Raw genomic sequence first — 15791 nt, 5'->3', positions numbered from 1 at the left:
TCTCTTCTGCAAAGGCAACGCTTCTGCAAAGGCAACTCTTTGTGTTTTATCGTTTCCTTGCAGCCCAGTTGCACGTTGCCGCCATATGTAATGTGCGAATGGAACCGATGACACTCCATCGCTCGTCACTCGTTAAAAGACCCAGGCGCACCAAATCTCGCCTCCCGATCGATTTTCGCGCGCGTCATACCGATGTCCGTTGTCACTGGCAACCGACGTTTCCATGGCAACGCGTGCGTAGGCGGGCCTGTTGCGCAACGACGGTAATTGCACCCGGCCTTTCGATCGCTCGTCGTCGCCTTTGTTTTGTCGAATTTTCGCCCGTTTTTTTTGTCGAGTTCCGTTGAGGAAACTACGGCCCGGAAAGGATTCGCAATCGTTGCAAAACCGATGTTTTTAACCAGAGTTAACAAAACACAATTTTTTTTTAGTTTAAGCCCTTATTTACAAAAATCAAAACACGTTTTTTTAAGCCCTTGAAAAACGATCCTAAATATTTTTGGATTTCCCAATGTAAATTTTAATGCTTCAAAGAACCCTCTCCAACCGTTACCAAAAAATTGAAATAGATAAATATTGAGAAACAATGTGAATCCCCTTGTTATTTTCGAAAACGCTTTAAATTGCCACTGTTTATGATAATGATGAGACAGTGACTTATACGAAAAAAAATTAAATAAAAACAACTAAAAATACTCTTTTAGACTTAATTCTGAGTATTTTTAGATGAATCGAATATCGAGTGCAAAAACGTTCGTGATTTCAAACGTCGAATACACAGAACCATCAGCAATTCAAAACCTTACCGCCCTTGCTTCATTATGGAAACGCTAAGCACTAAGTACATTTGCTTTTGTATAGAAATCCTCTTATACACCACAGCTGCGCTGAGCTGAGCAAAGCGTAATTTGCATTTAAATTCTATTGTGGCGAGCATTTCACGCTTTGCTAAACTCAAGCCCCTTGCAGCTAAAAACGCAACGCTTTTAAGCGACTTTCACACTTTGCTCGACTGCCATCGAAGCGTGAAAGTAATTTTTCTCAGTCTGTTACGCAGCCATAGTACAAACGCAATTTCACGCCCAGCCCAGCTCAGCACAGCTGTAATGTAAACTGGTCTTTAAAATACGTTTATTTGGCAATTTGGATTTGCGTCATTGCAAAAAAATCCACCTCCCCAAACACGTTCTTTGTAGAAAACCTTGCTTTTGCACTCCCGCTTACCGCCATTGCTTTATTATGGAAATGCTAAGCACTGAGCATTTTATACAAGTACACATTTAAATGATTTTGTTGCTTTCAGTTCTAAGTATAAACCCAACGGTGTAAAACTCGTATACCAAGTTGGAATATTTCCGGCTATACACATTACCACAGTGGTTCTCAACCGGGGTGCCGCAGAACCATGGTGTGATATTTAATGCTCAAAGGCGCCAAGAGATATTTAAGAATCTTTAAGAATTTGATTTTTGGTCAACTCTTAACTTTTCTGTCAAGATTAGAGTGGAATAAATCCAATTGTAACTTCCTACGTTGTGTAGAGTTGATGTGTGTTGTTCCAGTTCCGATTATTGTGACACTATAGCTTGTAGGAGTGCCGCAAAAAAGTTATTTCTGAGAGGTGCCGCAAGCCATGAAATGTTGAGAGACACTATATTACCATATTAAAAATCAAATGTCGTCGGACTCACAAATCACCTTAATTCGTGGAAGAACCCCTTTTATTTTATATTTATGGTGACCCTTTTATTTGCGCAACAAAACACGTCATACAATTGGAATGGCGGGGTTTAGTAGGCCTCGATTAAGGTTCATAAAATTTAACGCCGTTTTGCAAACATCCATCGTGCACGTCATTCAAAATGTCACTTTCCTGTTTTGGTGATGGCTGTTTACCGAGGATAGATTGTTTTATCGGTGCGCACACGTTTATGTGGTTTCGACAGAAAGCGCTGAGGTAATTGCTGAAATAATTAATTGGCTCTGAATTTCGACATAATCAAATCCGTTTGGCAAGAGTTAAATCCTTACGAAACAGGTGTAAAAGTCGAATAATTTTCTTCTCACCGGAAAGATGATAGGTTTCTTTTCTATAATACTTGCGATGCACTTAGTCCTACTACCAAAACGGCGAAGTCAAAATGAATAGCGTGTCTGCGACGTTGTTTGCATTCTTTCCAAACACCTACTGACCATGCTTGTCCAAACCGCATGGGCGCCCAAACAGACATTACGCGTTGCAAATAGTAAATGCCTGACATTAAGCGACCATAGTATAATACTTAATCGACGCATCAAAATAAAATTTTATCATCCTTAATTGGTCGGTTGACTCGCTGTTGTGCCCATGCAATTGCCGGCGTTTTTATTATTATTTTTGCTGACTTTATTACGAGATAATAAGTTACACGGTGGAAGATAAAAAGCACCTAATAAGAAGCGACAGTTATACGTTTACAGACTGGCCCATTTTACTCGGAATGCTACGAGATTCTTAATTCCTAGCGAAATATGGTATTCTGATTGTGTCACCGTTTTTACCGTGTTTTGAACATCATCAAGGAAGGCAAAGTTTTGGCGTATTTACATCAACAATCACAAATCAGTAAACAGTAAGGAATTACAGGCTTTAATGAAATACGCACACCGGTATGGCAGTGACATCTAGCGGCGTTTTATGTCGATTTATTGCGTCCTTTAATTTGTTTACTCCACGCCAAGATATTTGGCAAATCAAATCGTTACTGTCAAACCGGGTCATATACAAGCGCCCAACAGTATTTAAATCGGGAGTTGGCCAATTATCCGACCGGCGTCTTTTTTATTTAAACTGGACACAAGGCCATTCCTTATATTTTGGGGCATTTCAACTACGTCAGTGCTTCTCAACCTATGGTTCGCTGTTTGATTTGGTTGGGTCGCCAACCGCAGTAGTTTATATGTTTATTAAGATTGGTTCTGAGAAATATTTCTGAATTAAGAAAATTTAAGGAAGCAATACAAATAATATCTTATAATAATGATTAAAATTCGAAATTCTTTATGCCAATGCCTATGTTTTGTTCGCTTACAAGAATAAACAATTGGGTCGCCAAAGCTTAGTCGCCATACTTACGCTTAATATTTTGGTCGCCGCGAAAAAAGGTTGAGAAGCACTTTTTTTTTTCAACTACGTAAACACAATTTTAATGCGCTTTAAACCTTGTTCCTGCATCGAGTGTAGCATGTAATAAGACACCTTTCAATTGCAAATTCGAGTTCGACTTCGACTCCGCAGCCCTGCTTTTAACTAACTGTCTATCAATCCTTTGTATATGTAATATAAGTGTTTAGTTTGTACTTTGATATGACAATATCAGCCGACGACTTTCACAATTGCATGCAGCGCATTTATTTCGTATTTTACAGCGGCGCGAAAAAAAAATCACAGTCGTCTTCGGTCCTAAGAAGCGTGTGTTACGTCACAGAAGCTGGTTTCGGTTCATCATTTTTGTTTTTGCTTCCGTCATAATGAGACCCTTCTCGAACAAGGAGCTGGCGAGAATTACCTGCGGATAAGGTTTGCAGCATTTACTGTGGATGCAGATTCCTTAAAAGCAGCGGTTCTTCAACTTTTTTTTACCGCGGACCACTAATTTTTTTTTTGCTTTGCGTGGACGACGGTAGGCGATAAATTTCCAGAGATAACGTTATAAATTTACGTAACAATACACTTAAAAAATCTGCTGATTTTGGTCCAAAACGTGTAAAAGTGAAATGGAGTCTAAATATATTCAGTGCAAAACCGTTTTATGTTTAATTAAACTCATTTCTTTAAAAATTGATAACTTCTTACATAACACAAATATTTCACTTTAGCCTTCATGGACCCCCTAAAACTAGTTCACTTACACCCAAGGGTTCCATGGACCTTACTTGAAGGATACCTGCCTTAAAGGTTATGTATTATAAACCTTTCTAATGTCCCAGGAGACCCAGAGCAATTTTCTGCACTGCACTTAAGTCACTGTTTTTAAACGACTTAACTTGACTTGGGTTAGAGTGAAGTTTATACATCAAGCATTTTTTGGTAAACTTGGGTGGGTTAATTATCTTAATTTTTGCACAGAAAACAATTTACTTATCTGTTTTTAACGGCTTATTCTCATGGCAAGGACTTAATAAAATTTGACTTGATCTAACTGTGATTTAAATAGTATTTGACTCAAAATGAAATTATTTTACGAATGATTTGTCGGACTTCAAAATGACTTAACAACACTGGCAAACTTTATACAATATGTTAAAACTATCACATTGTTTTTTGGTAGGTGTTTGTAATAAGGATCTACCTTTTCTTCGTCTGATTTCAGCGGCAGACTACCAACTGTGACGTAGTTTGGGTAGCTGTGGATGAGATACTCGACTGCTGGGGCACAATCAGGTTCCATCTCGAAGAACTTTTTCTCTTCCTGGTGATAAGTTCTGTCGAAAATAAGACGTAAGTTCTTTTTAGTTTTTTTTCAAATGAGATAAGAATTAACGAATTCTAAAAAAAACGAATTTCAAGTGTATAATTTTAATAAAATTACATTGAATTATTCACAGTTGATTTAGTTTGAATCGCAAATTATTCCAATAAGAATGTGTATTGTGTGTGGTTAATATATGTGTGCTATTTTTATACCGTTTAGTATAGATCAGGGGTCGGCAACCTACGACCCGATGCCCGCCAAAGTAATTCATCCGGCCCGCCGCCTCTTTGACAAATTAGACACGAGTCCATTTCACATACTTTTTAACTATTTGAAATACGTAAGTGCGAAAAATTTTTGCGCTTCGCGCGAATGTTTATTCTACGTCCGGTTTGTTTACGTTTGAAGCTGTATTTTCAACTAGATCAGCGCTTCTTTACCGTTGCGCCGTGGAAGGCTGCCAGGTGCGTTGCGGAAAAACGGCAAACGTGTTTTCACAGAACTTGTTCTACTATTTTAATAACAACACTCTTTGTTAAAATTTTGTGCGGCCCGCAGAGACCTTTCTGAGTTTCATTTTGAAAAAAAAGGTTGAAAAAAGGTTGCCGACCCCTGGTATAGATCATGCTTTTCAGACAGTAAAAATCACCTACAAGTCTTTTCGACCAAAGAGTTTTATTTTAAATTCTTTGTTTTAATTGAGAGACTAAAAATGTCAAAGTAGCATATTTCGTAAAACCAAGTTGGATTATAACTAGAATTGCACACAAGCAATTCACAAATTAGATCAGAATTTGTCGCATTTTGCTCTAATTCACTGAATTAAAAAACTACAATTATCTAGTTCTACAAGTCATGTTGTGTGTCACAAAACGACGTTAAGCTTACGTTCAAGTTAACTATATGTCAATCGTTTTACAAACCGTACCTCGGATTTTGTACGCTGTGGTAGACTCTTGTGCCCAAGTTGTCGTTGGCATCCGTCACCTGATTGGCTGCGAACAGTCGCAGGGCATTCTTACGTAACACTCGGATGCGCGTACTGGCGTCGACGTCACAGAGCCACGAGCCAGGACACCCTGGCGACACCATGCGGATATTGGCGCCGTTTATCGAACGGGCTAGCTCGTCTGTAAGAATATGTTGGTGTTAGGGTGCAATCCTTTTAATTTTGTTACCCGTATCGTTAGAAATATAATAAAGACTTAGACTCGACAGTGCTTCTCAATCTGCGGTCCGCAGGCCCCAGGGGTTTGGTGAGACTGTTTAAAGCAGGGTTTCTTAAACTGCTGGGGTCCATGGACCCCTTGGGGTTCCGTAAACTAGTTTTAGGGGGTCCATGATTGCCTTGAAATGTTGCAAAAACTTTTATTTATTTTTCAAAAACAAAATTTCATTAACAAAATAAAACGTTTGATTACTGAATGTATTTCGGCGTTTTTTACTGATCGCAAAAATCCAGAAAGTTTGTAATTATGTGTCGCCTTGAAACAAACTTTACAAGCTTTTTCTAACCTGCCCTGCTTTCATCATTGATCGACAGATTCGGAAAGTCTGCGATGGCTTTCGGTGTACTAAATATACCTAAGCCGTAATGGTTGCCCAAAAAGCAGCTTCAGAAGGGTAAGATCACAGTTGTTAACACACATACTTGTGTGCATCTTTCCCTTACTTGAAGGAAATGCGAGATTAACATGTTTTTACACTAGAAGTGTGTCGAATGACTTTAACGGGTCCATGAAGAAAAATAGTGATATGACACAGTCAAACAAATGGGGGTCTGACCTTCACTGAGCACCGGAGGCAGGGCATCGTGAAGGAACTCTATCGCCCTCTGGTCGACAGCGGCGTCGACGTCGATGTGGTCGGCCAACTTGCGGAGGTACTGGCTCACTTTACCCAGCATCTCGCTTCTCCTCGGAGCGTCCTATCAACAAAAATCGTGACTCTAACAGGATGAATGGTTCACCCCAGGGTGAATGAAATTTTTGCAGGGGTGAACCAACCAAAAGGGGTGAATAAGGGTGAACCGTCAGAAATTGATGATAGCCTGCGAAACAAGGCCATTTTGTGCTGTTATATATAGACGAGATAGTTTTCATGAGACAAGGGTGAATGAAATCTGGAGATAGATGCTAGGGGTAAACAAAACTAAAAAAGTTTGAGAAGAACTGCTTTAGACCAGGACGGATAACTACAAAGATCAACGATCGCTGGCCGGTTAACTGTGAATATTAAAGGTCGCGGGCTGGGTGTAAAATTTTGCATTGATCTTATTTGACTCAAAAAAATTATTATTAAACGAAGGAAAAACAAAAAATATATACCAAAATATACATGGAAGTTTTGTAAAAATTGTCGTTTAGTTGCAGTTTTATGGAAATTTATCTTAGTTTGGCATCCGACAAAATCATTGCTAGTAATAAACAATATATTTTATATATTAATAATATTTTTAGGAAATATCCCGCGGGCCAAAAGTATTAAGACGGCGGGTCGGATTTTCAGTCGTATACTACCCCCCAAAAATATTTAACCAATATTTTTGTCAAAACCCCTAAAAAAATGTTTTTTATTGTTACTTAAAGGTGAAATACTTACCTTGACAAGTTGCCTTAAGTTAAAAAGCTCCAGATCGCTACACGCCGTTATTCTACTTTACCTTGTCACAGTTCTGCACACCAAGAAACGTGAGGTAGTCGAGGGGAAGCCCCTTCCGAAATTCCACATCTTCGGCGATCGCTTTGTTGAGACCGTTCGAAATCAGCTGCGGAATTAAGTAACACCTTTAGGTATTCACTAATTTTTATTGACCAATGTAGTGTTGAAAAGTGAGTCTACGGAAAACTCTTAAACGGGAAAATGTCAGTACAACAATCAATATGGCTGTCATTTATATTTCTCGAATTAGTTTAAGATGTTTTTAAACCAGTGTTTTCATGTTTTGAAGCCGTAATTGTCGAATATCACATTTAATGGGGGATCTAAACGAAATCACCACAAAAACAATTTATGTGCATTTTAAATGATTGTGACTTTAAATAAATTTTTGCCTCCACAGATATTTTTTAAAATCTCCAAAGTTTATTGTCAGCTACATAATTATGTTTTTCAACTTTTGACGTCTATATTTTTAGCAAGCCACTAAAGCAGGGCTGCCGAATTGATTGAAAGAGTTTCATCAGCTATTGAAAGCGACCATCTTTTTCAGCCATAAGGCAACAGGTATATAGATCCGATACCTTAAAACCCTATTGCTGTCATGGCCTAATGATGCTTTTAAACTTTTGCCGACGACGGTGATGTTATATATCACTGAGGTTGTGACGTACCTCCTGCAGGAGGTCTCCCCAAGTGTTACGTTGGTAGGTGGAGATGGTGATGTGTAGGGAGTGCGAGTCGGGAAGCGATCTTGCCTGGTGGATGAAGCCACGAGGAAAATAGAGGAGGTCTCCTGGCTCCAGGGTCGTGGAGAAGATTTCAGAACCGATCTCGTCCGGGCTGAAGTTCTCTGTGGATTGGATGACGGGGTTGTGCGAGGTTAGTGTGAGTTACAAGTGTGCTTCAAAGGTCACACTGGGTGTGTGATATTGAAAAAAACACTATAACATTCACTGAAAAAAAACAAGGTCTTTGACCTTTTGGAGAAAGGCAGGTTTTTTATCAAAAATTTATCGCATATACTTCGAATTCAGTCGTATCGTTTTGTGTTATTTTTTGCAGTTTCAGCACAAAACAGGGCAACAGTGAGTTTAATAAAGTGATCTTTGAATTTTTCGAAAAAGCTTTTTACATCTACCATAACGTGATTAAGTAGAGAAGCATACCCAAAAACAGAAGACCTAGAGTTTTTTTTAGGGGCAATGTTACCTCGATAGAAGAGCCCCTTTCAAAAGTCTCTAACGTGCGGGATACGATGTAACCTGGTCCACCCGATAGTTTGTTAGGCTGGGAATTTCTGCTATGATAAAGATTCGACCTGTACTCACGTAAGTAACGAGGTATTGGTACAAAATTAATCTTTTTTTTTTCATTTCTGTCAGTAGGGTTATGTGAAATCGAGTCCACTACCTGCAGTAACTTAAATAATAAAAAAAACACAAGTAGCTGGAACATTACCGCTTGAAAATCGCGGCAGGGTTTCGTGCTTGTTTCTGGGGTTGTAAAGCGACCACTGCTTCTTTCCCTCTAGTTGCAGAACGAAGGCTTCTATGTCGTCATAATGGGGCGCGAAACCCTGGTTACCGGCGGGGGTGAGATATCTGGAGTTTGAAAATTTGAATTTCAGGAGTCACTATTCACTGGGAACGTAAAACCGCGATAGTTCTGACTACCAACCATTCATGAAACATGCTTGGCTCAATTAGATGTGCGTCAACGCGGTTTATCGATTGCGACATTCTTTATCGATCAAATCGATATTAATCTTTATCGATTGTGACGCTGTATTTGCTTTTAATTAGGAATGAAAGTTCATTTTGCTCACGTCATTCTTGTCTTAAATTTAATTCACTGCAGCACATTTGCAAAAAAAACAATATTCCAGCGGAATTGTTTAGCCTTACAATTATAACGGTCGGGCGAGCATATTTAACAAAATAACAACAGCATTCAATTTTTATAAACAGCAAACTTACATGTTGGCTCCCACCATGCTTTTAAAATATTCCTGCAATGTGGCGCAGAGCCTCCAGACTGGCTTCGAAAACGCCTGAGGATTCTTGATTCGCACAGAGCAACCATTCTGTTGAAAAACGAGTAAAGTCTTATTTAGAGTGGTAGATATGACACTTTACAGCAGGCCTGCGCACTTCAAATGGTACAAGGGTAGCAACAAGAAAAAAAACTTCGCGGGTGGCATACTGAAGTTTATACACCTATTGTAACGTGTTCTCGGGCGAATTGGTTCGCTGCTATTTGAAGCTGAAATCCTGTATAATCACGCATTTGGGCTATTTGACATGCATTGGTAAAAACAGGATGTGGCATGAAATGGTGTCATGTTTGTTTCGCTCCAGTGTGAGCCTGTATAGCTCAGTCGGTTGGGCGACGGTCGCAGTATGGCCGGAGGTCGCGAGTTCGAACCTCACTGCGGGCTTATTGTTTTTTTAGCCTGCCCTGCTTCGAAAAATCAAAACCATTATTAGCACAATTAAAAAGCAAAAAAACAGTAAAAATATTAAAACAACGCTCTTTGTAGTAATCCCAGACCACTTACGCGGCTTTGCCATTACTAGCACAACAAAAAAAGCAAAAAACAGGAAAAATAAACAAAACGCACTTTGTAGTAATCCCAGACCACTGGCGCGAAGGCCCGACCCTCTTCATTCAAGGTCTCCCTGATTCCGTTCTGATAAGTGGTCACGTCAAGGTTTACGGAAAACCGCACGTTGCACTCAGTAAGTATACGGTTGAGGTCCTCGGTGTTGAAAAGGCCGTCGGCATAGTGAGGGATGTGGCGTCGGATCAGGAGAGGTTTCGTCTCCCAGATCGTGCTGTGAGGATTGCAAGAAAACGGTTTGAAGAAAAAGTGTTACTTATATAGTAGAAATATACGTTTTAGGAATTATTAAAGGTCAGACAGAAGATGTCCTGCGAGGTTTGCAAAAAACGGTAGGACAATCGAAAAAAAAAATAAACTACCAACTCGTACAACTAGGCGTGTAACAGGCAGTAATGTAGTGTTTCGCAACCTTTTTTGGCTTGCGGCACCCTACAGAAATTATAAATAGTTCGCGACACCATTGCTCGTATATTTGCTGAGTGGTTTACTATAGCATTACAATAAACGAGATTGAAACAGCACGTTAACTGTGCATCAAGGTTAAAAGCACATTTTAATGTTTGGCATTTAATGTTTTTTATCGCACATAAAAAATGCATCAAGAAGATGGCCAATAGAGCAACAATCTCTCTCGGCACCCAGCGTTAACCCCCCCCCCTGGGTGCCGCGGCATCTCGGTTGAGAACCACTGCTGCAGTAATGCCTGAATTTACTAAAATGAAGAATAATCTGGAAATCAGATGGTCAGTGTTTTTTTTAAGGTGTTTTGGGGGACCGAAACGGTCCTGCAGATGGCACTCATTAACGACAAATTGTAGTAAAATCAATTGAGATGACTTTGACATGTACTTGTACAGTTTCAGCAAAAAACACGCACTTGAAGAACTTTTTGGTGGAAAAGGGGTGAACAAGCCACTCGAAAAGCGCATGTCCGTCCTTCTCGCAGTCGCCTGCTGGTTGCGGCATCTTGGGAATGCTCGAAGCCTTCTTCGATATCGTTGTGAACGAAGATGACGAAAGCTGAATATTAAAGGTTTTTATGATCTGCTGATGAAACTCAATTAGAAACAACAATTTTCGGTATATACATTTATTTCGCTCTCAATCAGGATTTTTAATGATGCATAACGCAACACCATTGTACGGTAACTGTTTATTTTAACAAAGTTTCTCAATGTGTTGTAATTAAGAACCTAATTGTTCAAATGCCCAGAAACAAATTATTTCTACAGAATAATTTAAGACCAGATTGGAACTGTTTGCGCGACTGTAATCATCTTTCTTCCCATTCAAATTTAAAGTTAGTTATTCTCATAAACCGAGATTGCAAAATAAGAAATGTAGTTTGTTTTTTTTGGTCATTTTTGTTTTACAAAGTGAAAACCTTTCATTTCTATATACACTTACTAACCTATTAAAATATTTTTAAGCCATAGTAAAGTCAAGTATAAATTGCAGCTGTAAACTTACTGTGCTTTTGTTTGGCGATTTTAGTTTCTTCTTTTTTTCCACGGTTGGGGGGTTGTGCGCTGAAGCGTGAAGCTGCATTTGTTCATCATCCTGTTCCAATGTTTTGCTGTCATCCGCATTAGTGGCAGTTAGCACTTCCATGTTGGAAACACGCACCTTTTTTTTCGGTGGGCGAGAAATTCCGCTTTGTATCACAAGATCAATGGCCATGCCTTCATTCTAAATTGTTTACAGAATTATTATTCAAATGGCAGTGTTAAAATGACCTAAGGCAGTGGTTCCCAAACTTTTTTATTCCGTGGCCCAATATTTTTTTACAAAAAAAGATCGTGGCCCATCGTATTTTTTCACCTTTAACAATGACTGTTGCATATTGATTAACAAAAGTTTGCCAATATTATAAGGAATATTATTCCCTTGCAACAAATGGAGCTTAAATAAGTTTCCAGTCTGTCAAAGTTAAACAACTCGCACGCAGAGTTTTCACAAGATATTTTCCATATGCCAAGAACTATTTTAGTAAGTCTTTTAGACAAATGACTTGGGTTAATATGATGTTTTTATTATTTATTTTATCGTAAAATTTGGTTATTTATTCTAATTTTTGCACATAGAACAATTTGCTTGCTATATATTGCGTTTGTGTTATTTTTTAGTTAAGTTATTGCTCACATTCGGACCAAAATTTAATAACTTACTGTGTAGTTTTTTTGACAAGTACTTGATTTGTAATTGACTTGCTCTAATTATGATTGGACTGGGACTTGACTCGGACTTAGTTGTTTTACAAGTGACTTGACTGGTCATTTCAAAATGACTTGTTTGCAACACAGTAAAATGGTAAACCTTAACAGCATTTTTATCGCCTCAAACATTAACAATATATTATTCTATGATTAGATTAAAGGTCACCTTTGCAGGTTTTCCTGCGGATTTGGTTTTGTCATCATCTTCTGCACCCTCATTTATACTTTGACTTGTCGACAACTCAATGCTGCGATCTTAAAACAATTTTTTTGCCAAAAGAGGACTTGAACAAGAGCAATGTCTACTCTTAATTAAATCAAAAAACAGGGGAACACTCTATAGTCAGTAAGACCCCTAGTTATATTCAAACTTAAATTGCAAATGCTTGCAAATATTGCCAACTAATTATACCCTACCTTCTTTGAAGAGCGGTTTCTTTGCCTTGAGTTTAGGCTTTGGATCCAACTGGCCATTTTCAAGTTTGCTGGAAATAAATAAAACAGAAAATTATTTTTTATCTTGATTGATAGAAAAGTTATACGAATGTATACAGTATACATTTTTACCTGGAAGCACCTGTAAAAGGCAAAGGTGACTTTTCACATGCAAAGTTTAGCATTGGGCTTTTACCATAAGCCTCATTGGGAATGCAAGACGGTCTCCAATGTGTTGCTGGTTCTATGAATATCCAAAAAAAATTAAAATACTTGAATTTTTTGGGTATAACTATACAATTTATAGGTATTGTGGACATTGCAACATATTTTTGTGTTACATTTTACTTTGGCAATGAGTTGTGTTGTCATTCTATCCTAAGTGGTCCTTAGTTATTTATAAAAAAATAATTTGGGTGCAAATATACAACCTATTACATTTATTTGGTCAAGGTAGGTTGAATTAAGTTATATTTAATCACTTTGAGTGACTTACGGTCGGTCGGTTTTCTATCTTTTTTCTTTCTCTTCATTGATTTTCTTTTAAACGAAAATGCAGCCTTGTTTGAAAAGTGCTTTATAAACGAGGTTGATGTACCAGAGCCCTTTGAGTCTGTGGTGCCTTCCAGTTCTGCATTATAAGGTGCAAAGGAGAAAGTTGGGTCTTGGATTGATGTTGAACTTTCAACACGCCCTCTCTGCAACATAAAATATTTTTTTAAACATTCCAAATTTTCGGTTACCTGTTGGCCTGATTACTTCCCTTTACCTTGACCGATATTTTAGTACGAGATATGATATAAATTTATCCTGTAGAACAAACATCTTACACATTTTTCATCAAAAAAATTTGGGTTTTAGCATCACGCCAAGTTAAAATACAAATTAAGAGTTATTAATTAATAAAGGTGTATAAAATAAAATGTTATTTGGATTTTATTTTTAATTAATTCAAGATTTAAACTTTTCCCACGTATATAAAAAATCATATCGGGTATCGGTTGACAAAATTGTAAAAAATTGGGTATAGGTATCGGTCCAAAAAAGTGATATCGGTCGATCTCTACTTCCCTTAATGCTAAATATCTTGGAAACTATTCCAAACCCCACTGGTAATAATAATAGGGGTGTGCATTTTCAAAATCTTTAATTAATTTAAGCTGCAAAACTTCCAAATTCGTCATTTTTGATGGCATTAAGTAGTGATTCTTAAACTGTGTGCAGTGGCACACTAATGTAGTTTAAGGGATTCTCAACTGAGCTGCATAAAGTTTTGCTGTTTCGGAAAATAGCCTATTTGAATTGCAAATAGACATGCAAGTAGATGGTGGTAAACAAGTCAAGTCTAAGTAAAGTAATTTGCAAATAATAAAAAGTCCCAGTCAAGTCATAATAAGACTAATCGTTAACTAAAAAATAAAATCTTAAACAATTAAAATCGGTAAACTCGTCTAAAAATGGCAAACATTGAGATAAATAACCCAATTTTGTTAAAACACATTTAATAAAAATATCTAATTTTAACCAAAGTTATTTGACACAATAACTTATGTCTAAGCTAAGGCAAGTCATTTTGTGCTTGTCAAGAATCCTTTCACTTTTTTAGGTACAGTAATTAACCCAGTCTTTAAAATTGAAATTGAAAACTTGGATAAATATAATAACACTTTACCCATCCGAACCCAAACGCTAACCCGCACCTTAACCCAAATAATGTGCATTGATTTTCTTTGCAAATCTAGACCAGCACCAATCGTTTTTCCCAAATGATTTAATTTATTTGCAAAAAGTTACTTAAGTCAAGTTCATTATTGGCTAAAGTCATTACAACACTGCAAGTAACCATGCAGGATTTATAAGCACACTAATTTAAAATATATATTATCACCGCATTGGCGTACTGCCTTGTAATAAATTAAGTGTCATTTTATCAGCTTGTGAAAGTATGGTTTTGCAAAAAGTGTGTCGGATTTTTTTTTGTTTTACTCCACAGCAGGCTGAAAAAGTTTGAAAACCACCTAAAGTCATTAAATAATACAGTCTGTTGTACGGCAATGCAAGTTAGGGCACTGGTCTAGAATCCCACCACATTTATTTTAACAGTAACGAATTGAGTTGTCAAAGGTAAAATTGCAATGAAGGCATAAATATGATTGTTGGCAATACAAGCCACTGGACGAAAATATGGTAGGATTTTAGACCAGCGCCCAAGTTAAAGTGCAAGGAAGGGAATATGTAAAAATAAATATAATAATATTACTTCACCTGCCCAAACCCTAACTCTCACCCTAACCCAAATACTGTTAGCAATAAAAACCCAGGAAAAAATATGGTAGGATTCTAGACCAGCGCCCGGGGTCGGAAAGTAAGGCATGCGCGGGGGATTTATATATTAATTTGCAGCTGCAAAATCGTCTCCCTCGCGCAAATTCCAATGTTTACAATGTGGTCAACGCCCCAGTTAGTCCTATTTTAAGCCACTTGTTTTCACGAACACTGGAATTAGGAATCATCAACCAACATGCGAAACATTAACACGTGTTACCTTTGTTTTTCCAACTGCAGATTCGTTGTTGTACACTGCAAACGCAGAAACTGTTGGTGCGTTTGGGTTTTTTGGGACGATAGGTCTCTTACCCATCTTTTTTTTAATTGTAAGCTCGTGTTTTTTTAATAAAGAACACAAGAAAAATCAGTCAAAAACATAAAACAGAATTTCACGTGCGTTGGTTAAGTCACGTACCTAAATAACAAACGAAGTCATGCGTAACCATAAATACAACCCGCGGAATGCCAACTCAACCTTGACTTAACGAAAAAATCAACCCATTTTATAAATATTGCTAACCTATTTTTGAAAAAATATTTTTCTAAACGTTAAACGCAAGATAAAATATAAAAGTTCGTTAGTTGCTTTTATGGTGTTGGTAAAGTCCGCTGCGAAACAACACAAATTTCGAATACGTGACTTGTTGATGTGCTTAGCGTTTTCCATTAGGGTAATTTGAACATTTGGCAAAGAATGTGTTTAAAAGAATAGAAAAATGCAACACTCGCTTGAGTCGTTAAAACTGCCCAACACGTGCAGAGCAGTGGTACACTTAGCATTGGAGCATATGCCTAAAGGAGTTCGCAATCAAATGGAGTTTTCGGAGCGTGTGTGCGCGAACTCACAGCACAACACAAACTGTAACTACACGACGCTGTTGTTTCACCGGATCTGCAGTTAGTTTTGTAGTTCAGCAGTCAGCCTTTTCCGGTAAGCTTCTATATTTCCTACACGGCGTAGGCTGTGCGTATGCTAGTAAAGGACGTTTTGGGTTTCAAGTTTAGGAATTAGATTTAAAATTAAAAATGCTAATTAGCTTAGAACGACAAATAAAATCACCGCATCATATCAGC

General features: G+C 37.8%; 1 protein-coding gene across 1 annotated transcript; it reads right to left on the bottom strand.

Moving 5' to 3' along the window:
- Positions 1 to 3461: 3461 nt before the first annotated feature.
- On the bottom strand, positions 3462 to 15087 carry LOC146170326 (ribosomal oxygenase 1-like). Its single transcript, XM_083388284.1, has 16 exons — positions 14935 to 15087; positions 12886 to 13087; positions 12522 to 12633; positions 12372 to 12439; positions 12121 to 12209; positions 11209 to 11427; positions 10616 to 10758; positions 9736 to 9949; positions 9092 to 9198; positions 8574 to 8716; positions 7787 to 7965; positions 7117 to 7221; positions 6240 to 6381; positions 5383 to 5584; positions 4332 to 4464; positions 3462 to 3548 (listed from the first exon to the last, which is right to left on the bottom strand). Exons 1-16 carry the CDS (start codon positions 15028 to 15030, stop codon positions 3462 to 3464), a joined length of 2241 nt encoding a protein of 746 aa, XP_083244410.1. The 5' UTR covers positions 15031 to 15087.
- Between the last annotated feature and the right edge of the window lie 704 nt (positions 15088 to 15791).

The sequence above is a fragment of the Ascidiella aspersa genome, chromosome 1 (genome assembly GCF_963924565.1).
Source record: "Ascidiella aspersa chromosome 1, kaAscAspe10.2, whole genome shotgun sequence".
Taxonomy (NCBI): domain Eukaryota; kingdom Metazoa; phylum Chordata; class Ascidiacea; order Phlebobranchia; family Ascidiidae; genus Ascidiella; species Ascidiella aspersa.
The sequence above is the reverse complement of the archived record's forward strand: the minus strand, read 5'-3'. Positions and strand labels throughout refer to the sequence as shown.

Bases quoted from the DNA above. Each gene is read 5' to 3' on its own strand.
- LOC146170326 (XM_083388284.1), bottom strand. From the start codon at position 15,030: ATGGGTAAGAGACCTATCGTCCCAAAAAACCCAAACGCACCAACAGTT. The intron at 12,440-12,521 runs GTAAAAATGTAT...ATTTATTTCCAG, and splicing joins CCTTTTACAGGTGCTTCCAG to CAAACTTGAAAATGGCCAGT. The intron at 10,759-11,208 runs GTAAGTTTACAG...TTTAATATTCAG, and splicing joins AATCGCCAAACAAAAGCACA to CTTTCGTCATCTTCGTTCAC.